The sequence below is a fragment of the Globicephala melas genome, chromosome 12 (assembly GCF_963455315.2).
Source record: "Globicephala melas chromosome 12, mGloMel1.2, whole genome shotgun sequence".
Classification (NCBI taxonomy): Eukaryota; Metazoa; Chordata; class Mammalia; order Artiodactyla; family Delphinidae; genus Globicephala; species Globicephala melas.
The window spans coordinates 1,401,396-1,413,707 of NC_083325.1; the positions used below are offsets into that span (position 1 = coordinate 1,401,396).

At 51.4% G+C, this 12,312-nt stretch overlaps 1 protein-coding gene across 7 annotated transcripts in view; it reads right to left on the minus strand.

Moving 5' to 3' along the window:
* Positions 1 to 12,312, minus strand: part of LIMS1 (LIM zinc finger domain containing 1) — a 93,580-nt gene that overhangs the window by 7,066 nt on the left and 74,202 nt on the right. For all 7 annotated transcript variants that reach the window (XM_030845063.2, XM_030845062.2, XM_060309419.1 and 4 more), the window contains exons 2-7: positions 10,274 to 10,433; positions 3,515 to 3,581; positions 2,760 to 2,880; positions 2,258 to 2,407; positions 856 to 1,006; positions 250 to 342 (exon numbers count right to left, since the gene is read on the minus strand). In XM_030845063.2, the coding sequence (XP_030700923.1) occupies positions 250 to 342; positions 856 to 1,006; positions 2,258 to 2,407; positions 2,760 to 2,880; positions 3,515 to 3,581; positions 10,274 to 10,433 (742 nt within the window). The remainder of the gene's footprint in view (positions 1 to 249; positions 343 to 855; positions 1,007 to 2,257; positions 2,408 to 2,759; positions 2,881 to 3,514; positions 3,582 to 10,273; positions 10,434 to 12,312) is intronic.

Genomic DNA, 12,312 nt, shown 5'->3' on the forward strand with positions numbered 1-12,312 from the left:
TCGTCTTCATAGAGAGGGCAGGACACACACATGCTGAAGCAGGTAGTAAACCTGAGTAAAACAGGTATTTTCTTTGTATTTTTTTATTTTACAACCTTTCTGCGAGCCTGAAATGATTTTCCAAATGAAACGTTAAAAAGCAATCGCTGGAGCCCAACGTACGTTTTCCCAGAGCTCTCCTTGTACTTAAGTATTGAGAGGCTCAGGCCCATACAAGCGTGCGTAGTATTCCACGAGCCCCGTCACTACCTGGTTGTAGTGGGTTTCACAGTACGCCAGGCCCTTCCTCTCGTAATGGCGATGTCCGAGAAACGGTTTCTCACACTTGGCACAAACAAAATGCTGGAAGAAATTGCGTTAGTCATACTTGGATCGCCATGTTTTATTTACACAGCGAAGCAAAACCCAAGCTGAAGCAGCTCAGAGGAGACCCGTGACAGCCTGGGCTGCTTATGTCACTCGGGCCACAGGTGACCCTGTAGAGCAGCCGGCCTTCGTCCAGGCATCCGGAGGCCTAGACCCTGGGCTGCTTATGTCACTTGGGCCACAGGTGACCCTGTAGAGCATCCGGCCTTCGTCCAGGCATCCGGAGGCCTAGACTCGACAGCACAGAGTGAGGACAGAGGTGAGCGTGGGGACACGTCTCTGGGCTGGACCAGGACACCTCCTGCCTCAAGGATCTAGGAAGCCAGAGCACTGCTTGCCTCGCCACTTGGAGGTCACAGAGCCGTGTAGAATCTATGTTCTTAGTCTTCCACGAGGTCCACATGTGCCCCTCAGCATCTCCCAGCCTCGCCAGCGCACCTGAGCGCCGGGCGTGCGAGGGCCCCGGTCACCGCTCCGCGGGCAACTCACCTCCACGTGCCACTGCTTGCCCATGGCGTTCACCACGCGCCCTTCGATGGGCCGGCGGCAGGCGCCACAGATGGGGACCCCCATCTTGTCGTGGCACGGCAAGCAGTACAGCTCCCCCTTCAGCTCCCGGGCGTCGGCGGTCAGCTCCTTCCTGCCCACGAGAAAGGGACCCGCTGAGCAGCACCGCGGCGAGGCGGGCAGGCAGTCGGTGCAGCCCCTGTGCCTCCGCGGTTCCGAAGAGAACCCGCAACGACCCCTGTAGCTGCTTTTCTCCCCCCGGAGGTGGTCAGAGTAGTCTGATCAAGACGCTTGAACAGGCTTCAGATTCGTATCCAAACCTCCGCCTCGTGCGGTGCTGACAAGCCGGCCACACACCACCGCGCCGGCCACAGCTACTGTCCCCTGTCTGCCGTCACTTCAGAGTCCCTCGTCTTCCTTAAACGCTGGGGAGGAGTATCCCAGGCGTGAGGACAGACCCGCCGATGTTATCCTCCCAAAATAACCAAGGAGTTTGGAGACTAGCTCCACTTACTGACGCTCACTAGCAAGCTGCTAAGAGTAGTTTTAGGTGAACAGAAAATACACAGACGGAACGCTCAGACCGGCCCTCCTCCAAATGCTTACGTTCACACTATTTTCAGTCTCCTGAGTCAATAAACAGAGATGGCCCCAAATCAAGATGAATTTCATCGGGTTTAAACGATTCTTTAGAAGTGCTCATGAACAATGAACCGAGGGAGGACAGGCAAGAGAACGAGATAAGGTAGAAACTGAACTCCCAAAAGAAGCTGTCTGTCAGCCTTCACCCCAGCTCTCCACTCCCTACCGTAACTTAGCACGGATGGTCACGCCGACTACAGTAAAGTATCTTTTCCACTAAGTTCTTATATTAGAAGGCAGATTCCGAAGCTCACAGCCTAACAATTTATCATGAGCTTTTGAGGAAAAAAGAAAATTCCCTTTAGGTGTAAATACAGCAAAAGTAACAAATGTAATTTAAGATAACACTCTAATGTCACACCCTGTTATGCACGTACCAAGATAAGACCTTTTTAAGTTTTTTGTTTGTGGGGGGATCCTGGACTGGAAGAACGTGGTTATGAAAAACAGTTGTGGGAATCCTTAGGGATATTCTAATACGAGCTGACTATTTAAAGGTATGTGTATATGTTCACGTGTACACGCACACACACAAAGGTGGCAACATGTTGCCTGGTGAAACTGAACAAAGGGTATGGCGGCTCTCTAGGTATTAGTCTCCAGACTCTTCTACAGTTTGAACGTTTTCCAGATTAAAAGTTGAAGGAAACCGATCTGGGTGCCAGAGTAACAGAAAGACTACACATCAGCGTGACCCCTGGTTCCCTCCGTTTGTACAATGAAAAGGAAGACACTGCAGTACCCGCAGTTGGCACAGTTGAAGTGGTCTGGATGGTAGGGGTCGTTCTTGAATATCAGAGGCTGCTCGTCGATGATGGCGTGGCACTTCTGGCAGATGTACTTCCCGAGGCCTCGGGCCTTCTCTCGGTTATGGCAGGGGCGACACAGATGTCTAAACAGAGCCAGAACGGCTTTAGAAGCTTAAATTTAAGATCTAAGGTTCTTCCTAATAATTAAAAAAAAAGATTCCCATATATATGAAAAGAAATTAAAGAAACCATTTCTTTAAACATCACCGCTGGGCTTAAGAGAGCAGAACCGAGCCCCGACTTTTCACACGGAGAGTTATTTATCCCTCCCAGAGGACCAGACTGATGGCTGAGAAACTCCCTGCGGTAGCCTCTCCCGCAGACACCAGGCCCCATGCCCCGACTCCGTGTCCGAGGCCCCAGGGAGCACGCGCGAGCGCAGAGCGTCACTCTGCCCACCCGTGCCCGACGGGTGAAAGGGTGCCCTGCTCCTACCTCCCGGCGCTCTTGACAAACCCGATGTCTGCCAGGACCCCCTGGCAGAGGTCACAGCGGAAGCACTCGGGGTGCCAGCTGTTGTTCATGGCTTTGATCACTCGGCCGATGATGAATTCCCCTGCGGAGAGGAGCACACGGGCTGCAGCGCAGCCTCCCCGCCCTCAGCCGCCCCTTTCCCCACGTGTGCGGCTCCCACACAAAGCGCTACGTTAGAAAAGTGCTTCCGTGTCATCTGAGTCCTTGTTTTGGGTTCTGTAGCTGCCACACTTTCAGGCTGTCTATCACATCTCTGAATCTGCTTTTCCAGAGGAGGTACTGGGCTCTCCCTCTCCCGAAGGTCTTTTTGTTTTTTTCTGGTCATGGACACAGAAAACAGAAATCCACTGCACGTTTTCTTGTACCACGTACTTAATTTCTTCCTTCATTCAACCTTGTCAGCATGCTACTCGGTGCCCCCAGTCTCTCCTGCTGTGTGACACGCAGGCCACCCCTGCGCGTCTCAAGGTCCCCGCTGAGGCCGCCCGGGCTGCACTGACAGGGAAGAAAGGAATCCTACGGGGCATCGAACAGAAGTCCGGTGAGTCCTGGGCTTACGTTCACCCTACAGGCCCTGAGAAGCGTCATTAACATTACTGACGGGAAGAGGGCTGACAAAACACCGCACCTGCACGCTTTCCTTCCTATGAGCACGTGCTATGAGGTCGTTCTGAAGGAAACTTACTTTTCACCGTGCATTGGGCAGTGGAACTTACCACACTGGTGACAGCAGGGAGCAAAGAGCATCTGAAAGTCATGTTCACAGTACTTCCTTCCTTCAAACTGAAACAGAAAGTACCAGCGACTTGTAAATAGAAAACAATCCCGGGATGAATGGGATTTTTCTGCGGAGACTGTAGGAAAGAGGTTTCTGGACTAGAGCTCTGCCCAGAATCTGTAATCCTCCTGAGATATGTAAAGGCAGACACACTTTGGTACCTTCCTGGCACCTAGTGTGGGCACAGGAAAGACCCGCTGAGGCCAGAACTGATCCTCTGCCCCCAGAGAAGGGTGAGCTCCTCCCACAGACACCCCCCCGGAAAATGTGCACAGACGTACAAACCTCCCCCCACGTTGAAAATACGTACTTACGAACAGTAAATATGCTAGCATATTTTAAAAAAATAAACATTTTTAAATGGGGCCAAAACCCGTTTAAAAAAATATCCTTTTCCTACAGGTGGAAAATTTATCCTTCATTTCTCTCCTTGAACTGTTTTCCTTTCATTTCCCCCCAAAAGTTTTATGCTACAATACTTTTTCCACCAAGGTCTTTAACTGGTCATCCTACCATATTTCTCTGCAATTAAAATGTATTGTGAAACTTTAAAATTTGTTTTACTTTCCAAATCCATAACGCCCTAAAGGTTAACATTCTTCTTCTTCTGGATTGTCATTACAATGATTATTGGTATACAAATGATGAAAACATAGGTATGTTACGAATGTTACATTTTATTCACTATTTAATTATTTACATGAGAAGCAAACCCTAATGAGATGAGCAGGGCCACTCTTTACCCTCACCATTACTTCATGCTTCCATGGATGAAGATGACTGACCACTGGAAGACTCAGGGTTCAACATTAATTCTAGATTTATTTTCTATTTTGGGGGTTGCTTGTACCCTTTTCATGTAAGTAAGTCATGGGAATTATATAATGCGTTCCTTTGAACCTCTGAGCTCCTTACAAGTTATTTGTCAAAATCACATATTGTTTGATTATCAAAATCCATGCTTAATGATGTTCCAGTTGTCAACTCAATCTCCTCAATTATGGAGATCAGCTGCAGATTTAGCTCATTCAATTTATTGACCATATCCCCTACAGCTTAACTGGCATCCGGGCAAAGCAGATTTATCTTGTGCCAGAAAAAGTCTTACTTCATTTTAAAACTCAAATGAATGAGCTCTGATACATTTAATGAGTCTATTTTTTTTTTAAAATAAATTTATTTATTTATTTTTGGCTGTGTTGGGTCTTCGTTTCTGTGCGAGGGCTTTCTCTAGTTGCAGCGAGCGGGGCGGGGCGGGGGGGCGCTCTTCATCGCGGTGCACGGGCCTCTCACTGTCTCGGCCTCTCTTGTTGCGGAGCACAGGCTCCAGACGCGCAGGCTCAGTAGCCGTGGTTCACGGGCCCAGCCGCTCCGCGGCATGTGGGATCCTCCCAGACCAGGGCTCGAACCCGTGTCCCCTGCATCCACAGGCAGACTCTCAACCACTGCGCCACCAGGGAAGCCCAATGAGTCTATTTTTTAAAGTTACAAACAGAAGGTATTAACTCTATACACTATTACTCAATATTGCGTCGCAGTGCATTGTAACCTGTAGCCCAAAGCAGAAGTTATTTATAAGTGAGATGTGTTCCTTTACTGAGCATATATTGTGTACATCCATAGAAATCTGATATCGAGCTTTCAGCAGTAAGTTTTTAAAGAAACGTAATATAAAAATGCAGAAATAACTGTACTTAGAAATGATCAACTTTTTACCTGCCACCTCGTCTTGCTCAGTGGAGGAAGGAGACTCAAACTGTCTCAATTTGCCACTTAAGTTTACTAGTGAAAGGCTGGGTAATGGTAACAAGGCGTCGTAAAGCCTTCAGAAGGATAGCGTTTTGTGGCTTGTGTGCACGCGCGAGTGGCAGTTTTAATTGATCAGTTTTTAAAATCAGTATTTTCGATGGAAATAACTCGATCAAAGATCTGTCACAGACTTTTGAGACCCATTAAAATCAAGTGTAAGGAGAAAAATAAAAGAAATGATCAGCAATGACTCTGCATTTAATGAAAAGAGAAAGACACATATTGCTTAAAAAAACAAAGCAAAAGGAGGCCAGCAGTTGGCATATACGCTGTATTTGTTAGTAGAAGACTGAAAAGCTTAGGGCCGGTTGTGGTTGGAATAAGTCTTTAAAGCTGTGATGCATGCGGGCAGGACACGGTGGGGCTTAAGGACCCTGCCGTGGACGGACGCAGACGCAGCCCGGCTGGACCGCGACCTGCTCGGCCCGGTGAGCGGCACGCCTGCTCTGCTCGGCTCCCACCACGCCCGCCCTTCTGCAGCCTCTCTGCACGCCTCTCTCTGCCTTAAAACAATGAGTCCTTTTGAAATTAGGGGACGAGATTAGGGCAAAGTCCTAAAAGACCGTTGTCACGACGACTCCCCACATTCCCAAACCTGCCATATATCTGCATACAGAACACCCGATACGGCTCCTCAGCTGGGCTGCATCCTTAGCAAGAGAACACATAAGGCCGGGAAAGGTGGGTAGCCCTGTGGGTTTAGGGACCCCCCCCCAAATCTCTTCTGATTGGGGTCCTAGAGCAATTTGTCAGAGTAGGATTTCACATCCCTTCCTTTCGTCAAGGGCGAGGACTAAGCGCTATCGGGAATACAAAAATATCATCAGGCAAACCGATTTTAGGATGAACAGTCCCTGAGACCAGAATCTGAGGGTCCAGAAATGGGCCCTTGAAGCCATCCCTATGGCAACCCCCCTGCATGCCCGGGGTGTGCTCCCCCAAATGAAGACTTCTGAAAAGGGAGAGCTTCTTTTGCTAGAGCGAGCTGCCTCTTTTCTAAGCACGTAGAAATGATCAGACACACTCTGGCTCGACTTCTGAGCGCAGGAGAAAGGCCGGAGGCTGATCCAAAGTAAAACTCTAGGGTGTGAAAAGAAGAAACGTCAGAACGCGTCAAGGTGGAAGAATCAAACTTCCAGGAATACTGTCTTTCTAGGTACAACCCAGAACTGGTTTATCATAGAACAAGTCTGTAGAATAAGAAAAATTAATGCTCCAAATTCGCAGCGTTTAACAAAATGCCAAAGAAGCCCGCGACCCGCCAGGATGGGGAGGGGACCCTGGCCAAGAACAGCCCTGCTTTTAATGGTTCTAAGTTTGGTCTGGAGTTCCGTGAAGATTCTCTTTGGGGGAAAAGAAGAATCCTGCCACTTTAAAGAAAGCTCAGAATTGGAAACTGTGCTGATGGTCTCACCTCCAGCCACATGCAGATGTGAGAAGTCTTCCCAGGTTTCCTGCCCACCAGCCTTGCCCCCAGGGTCCAGCTTCCTGAGGAATCACTATTCCTTCCATATTAGAGGAAACCAGGGAAGTAACCTCTTTGTAAAGTCTTCCCACTAAATCACTCACCACAAATTGGACTTTCCTGTTATGCATTTGTGATGGGGGGGCGGGGGTCACATTGGGGGAATTCACACTAAGGAGAGAGAAAGGTGAGGTGTCCTGAGCCGAGCTGGGCAGGCTGCCTGGCCTCCCCCGCTCCATCCTGTCGGTAACTTTTCTGGAATCACGTCACTCTGGAACACACTTTATTTCACAAACCATTTCCTTTGGGGAAAAATTAAGATAATCCTTTTGGAGGAAATCCCTGATGTCACAAAATGAGATTTAGGAAGTGGTGTCATGGCCACACACAGTGTCAGGGCCTGGAGGCCAAATGGGTGTTTCCCCCTGGAAATGGCATTTCATCAACCGCCTGTGACTTGGCCGTTTTACAAACACCTCTCCACGTTATTGGAGAATGATGGGCAACACCGACAGCCCAGGAAGACAGGCTTCCCTCTCAAGATTTAACCGCAACACCAAAGTAAGGATCACGAATCACACGCAGTGTTTTGTTCTTATTTGATCACTGTCTTCCGATATGGATAAAGTTAAAAGATGGATAACTTTTGGGGGCTTCCCTGGTGGCGCGGTGGTTAAGAATCCGCCTGCCAATGCTGGGGACACAGGTTCAAGCCCTGGTCCAGGAAGATCCCACGTGCCGCGGAGCAACTAAGCCTGTGCGCCACAACTACTGAGGCTGCGCTCTAGAGCCCTCGAGCCACAAGTACTGAAGCCCACGTGCCTAGAGCCTGTGCTCCGCAACAAGAGAAGCCACCGTAATGAGAAGCCCGCGCACTGCAACGAAGAGTAGCCCCCGCTAGCCGCAACTAGAGAAAGCCCGTGTGCAGCAACAAAGACCCAACGCAGCCAAAATAAATAAATAAATAAATTTATATTTTAAAAAAAGGTGGATAACTTTCATAATCATTAGTAATTAAAAGTTATTTAAAATTAAAATGTAGAAGTAGACTCTTTTAAAAGAGAAAACTGAATTTCAGTTTGGGGAGCCGGTTCTAGTTACTACACAGAAAGTATGTCTTGGCTTCTGGTAAATGACGACGGTATTTTCATTACAGCTGAGTGATGAGCTGCCCAAGGATGCGTACAAGCACATCTCATTTTATTGTACTTCGCAGATAGTGTTTTCTACACACTGAACGTTTGTGGCAACCCTGCTTCCCGCGAGCCTGCCGGCGCCATTTTTCCGACAGCATTAGTTTAAATTAAGGTGTGTATGTTGTTTTTCAGCCAATACGCCACTGCAACTTAACAGACTACATACAGTGTGAATATAACTTTTCTATGTCTGGGAAACCAAAAAATTCGTGCGACTCGCTTTATTGCCGTACTCGCTTTGTTGGGTGGTCTGCACCCAAACCCACACTATCTGAGGTCTGCCTGTACTTATCTCCCTGTGCCAATTTACACAAGAAGGTGTATGCTTTCTTTAGGGTCTTTCTTAAGTGAGTTCTTTCTAGAAGTACCTTCTAAATACATTTTATGGCACAAGAATTCACTCTGACTGCAGTCAGATTCTTAGAGACGGACCACAGGGAGGTCTTGTTCTGTGCAGGGCTCTGCGTACACGGCCTGGGGAACGAGCCATTTAGAACCAACCTGCGGCCAGCACAGGGAAGTTCATTACCTACGGGAAGAGGTGTTAGTGCAGCAGGTCGCGGCCGAGGGTGGCTGTGCTCCCCAGGGGAAAGCCGGCAATGTGTGTAGGTACTTCCAGCTGTCACGACTGCGTATGTGAGGGGAGGCCAGGGACGTCTCTAACACCCTACGACACACGGGACGCCCCACAGCGACGGGCCATGCAGCACAGAGGGCCCGCAGTGCGGGGACGGGGACCCTGCTTGGAGCGAGTCCGGGGCCGGCTAACCGACGGCACTGCGCGCGTCGCCTGCTTCACCTCATCACCCGGTGCTGCCGCACGACACGGCCAGCAGACGCACAGCATGGGAAAGATAAGGCGACAGAGAGGGAACAGCGGACCGTGGAAATAACAGAGCCTGCCTTTCTTCTCTGTTGCTCCCCTGGAATCTCTCTCCTGAGACTTTGTCATAATTACGCATTTCAATAAAAAGATCTTAGATTGGAAAAGCGTACGTCAGGGAAAGAACACCGTATCGGATATTAGGGACCAAACTAGGTTCGCATCCCATTTATGTCACTCATCTGCTGTCAGCAAGCGCACTTCAGCCTCTCTGGGCCTCAAGGAAGAAAAGGCTTTCCGGGGTGTGGAGACCAATGTCTGCTCGGGGGCCGGCTCCCTGGAGCCCCGTAAGTGTGCCCTGGGTCTGACCTCCCTGCTCCGGCTTAGGGGCCAGAGAGCCTCATGAGACCTCAGCCGCCGCCCCACCCCCTCTCCCCCTGCTCCCCTCACCCTCTTCAGCACCCAGGGCAGCCCCACCCTCCGGCTGTGGGTCACTGGGTCCCCTCTTCCGCTCAGCCCCCCAAACTGTCCCCTGCCGTTCCCAGCCCGAAAGCCATTGCCCTTCACGGAAAGAGAGATTCTCGTTCCCATTGCACAGGTTTCTGTCGTAGGGAACGTGTGTTTCTGGGACACAGCAGGAGCTGGAAAAATGCGTCTGAGTGAATAACATGGTGTTCCCTGAGCTGTGTCTCGACACGCTGCGCCACAGGCTGGCCGGGAGCTTCCCTCCCAGGGGCACTGTTTCTATGGGAAAATGCTGTCGAGTTGGCCAACAACTGACTTACTAATGACCTTTAAAAACCACCGTTCCTTCCTCATGAATGGCCTGTAACACAGAAAAAGTTTAAAATCTGCTTGGTAGAAGGAGAAATCAAACAGTGGCCATCTCTGGGCATCCCATAACTCTATGTATACGTATCATCACATAGAGAGACACATGCAAACGCGTAAGGAGGTGATCACACACGTGCGCGCGTGCGCGCGCGCGCGCACACACACACACACACACACACACACACACTGTCGTCCTCGCTCACAGTTCGGGGTCATCCCTAGACCAGCACCCCCAAAGCAGACGTGAGAAGGGGGTTCCAGGACTGGTCAGAATGAACACAAGTGAGCGCGGGCCACGTGGTGACACCACAGAATCAGGGAGAACAAGTGTTGGGGAAGAAGAGGAGACACAGAGAAGAGCGGGATACGGAGGGGGTGCCCCCTTCCTCCCCAAACAAGAGCCCCTTTAGGACACAGGTGCTGGGAGTTGTGGGGCAAGAGGAAGCGGGCCGTGCTGGGGCGGGGCGGGGGGCACCTGAAGGGCCGGCGGGCGAGCCCCAGACACCCGCCAGCGTCACTGCCCAGGGCCACCCCTGCCCTCGCGCACGCCGCCCGCCCGCCAGTACCCACCTCATAGAAGAGGCCCTCGGGGAACTGCTGGAAGCACTGGGCGCACACGAAGCACTGCTCGTGGTACAGTTCGCCGTTGCTATTGACGATCTTCTCGGCGGGCGCGAAGCCTCCCCGGCAGCGCTCACAGCTGGCGTTGGCCAGGGCATTGGCCATGTTGCTGCAACACACAAGGGACATAGGTCACGGACGGCGGCCCTTCCCGGGAGCTCAGTCTGAGGCCACAACAATCGTATCTTGTCCATAAAGCCCACTTTCCCGCTTGCGACCCAAGGTCTCAACCCCACCCAGCGTCCGGGGTGCAGACCCTCTGGTTCGCCGACATTCCTGAGTCCCCTGCCAAATGCCCACGCTGCACCCACGCCGCCTTCCAGGAGGCAGGGATGCAGGGGGCACCGAGAGCCGCCTCAGGGCTGAGCCGACAGCCTGGCCAGTGGCCTCATTAAGTCCCCCTCACGTGGGTCCGGACGCGCTGAAGGCCCGGCCAGACGCAGGCCCCCTCGCACCCGCCGTGAGGGCCTGCCGAACGCAGCTTCAGTGGCTCTACAACCCGCCAAACGCCTTAGCCCTATAATCCAACTGGGAAGACAAACGTTGAACACTAATATTACAAAATGTATCTTAAAAGCACAGAATTGTCCACTCTGAAGATCATTTTACAGATGGTGAAGTGCAGGTCCAGAGACCAACGAGCCCAACCTTGCAAAGCTGTCCAGCTCGCAGGAGACACAGGCCCAGAATCCAGGTCCCCCGCCCACGAGTCACAACCAGATGATGGCATCAGGTCAAATGCTCGAGAGGACGTGAGAGGATCCTCTACGAGACCCCGGCTGGTGAGTCCGGGCCGGGGTCCCCCTGGACCCCAGCACACGCGGGTGCTTCCAGTAAAGGCCCACGTCCCACCCAACCCTGTGCAGCCTGGAGGAAAAGTATACAGTCAAGCCCGTGACCAGACCACTGCTTACTCTGAATCTCACATAAAGGAACGGCCTCCAGGTGGGAAGGTCCCCAGGCAGAGCAGGCACTGGCCCAGCCAGCTTCGTGGTTTGCAAGTTTATTTTCAGATATCCAGACCCCACTCAGAGCGCACGCTCTGCTCTGTGGCCGGCCCTGGGGCAGCTTCTGTCCACCCAGACACCCTGTCAGCCCACCTGGGGAAGTCATCGCCGACGAAGCTTCCCAGCCCCCCAGGCGGCAGGTGGGCGGGGGTCCATCCCACAGGCAGACGGGCTGCCCCGTCCCGTCACAGCCTACATCTCGCTGCTTCCTTAGCAAGGTTGGAGCGGCGCACGCTTCACCCCCTCTACCCCAGCGGAAGACAACCCCGCCCTCTTCCTCCAAAGCTCTCACCCAGCAGTATCCTGCCCTGTGGTATCCACACTCCACCAGAAGCGCCTGTTCACAACCCCACACCAAGCAAAACTCAATCAAAGCCACCAGAAGAGGAAGGAAGGGAGGCAGCCCCACTGCTTGTGGCAAACCTGACCTGAGTCTCATGCTCAATTAACTTTTCTACTTGTCACTGCAGAGTTACTGGGATCAGGGAGAAAAGCCCATCAATTCCCTTCGTCACCTGGCTTTGCCATAAGCCAGACGAACAGCGGTAGTTTTATCAAAGCTCTGGAAAGGCTTGTTGCCCCCTTCTCCAAAGTGGGGGCCAGCATCCACAGGCATCCGTCGACGAGGTGTGCTCAGCCCACAGCTGCCCCCATGGGCCTAGGACCATTTTGAGGACGAAGTAAGAAAAAGCATATAAAACCACTTTGGAAACCAGAAGATGCTACTCAAATATGAAGCATTATTATTACTTTAAAACTTTCTCAGAAGAGTCACCAAATTCTCAATGATTTTAGTAGAACCCCAGGAGACCTACAAAAGAAGAAATCCTGGAACATCCTGACTCATGATTTCCTAGATCAGTGACCCTCGCCGGGTGGAAATGTCCTCCCTTTTCCCACATCTCTGTGGGAGGCCACATTTTCTTTATAAACTTCATGTGCAACAACATATTGCAGAAGGATGAATGCAGGTGAAACAGT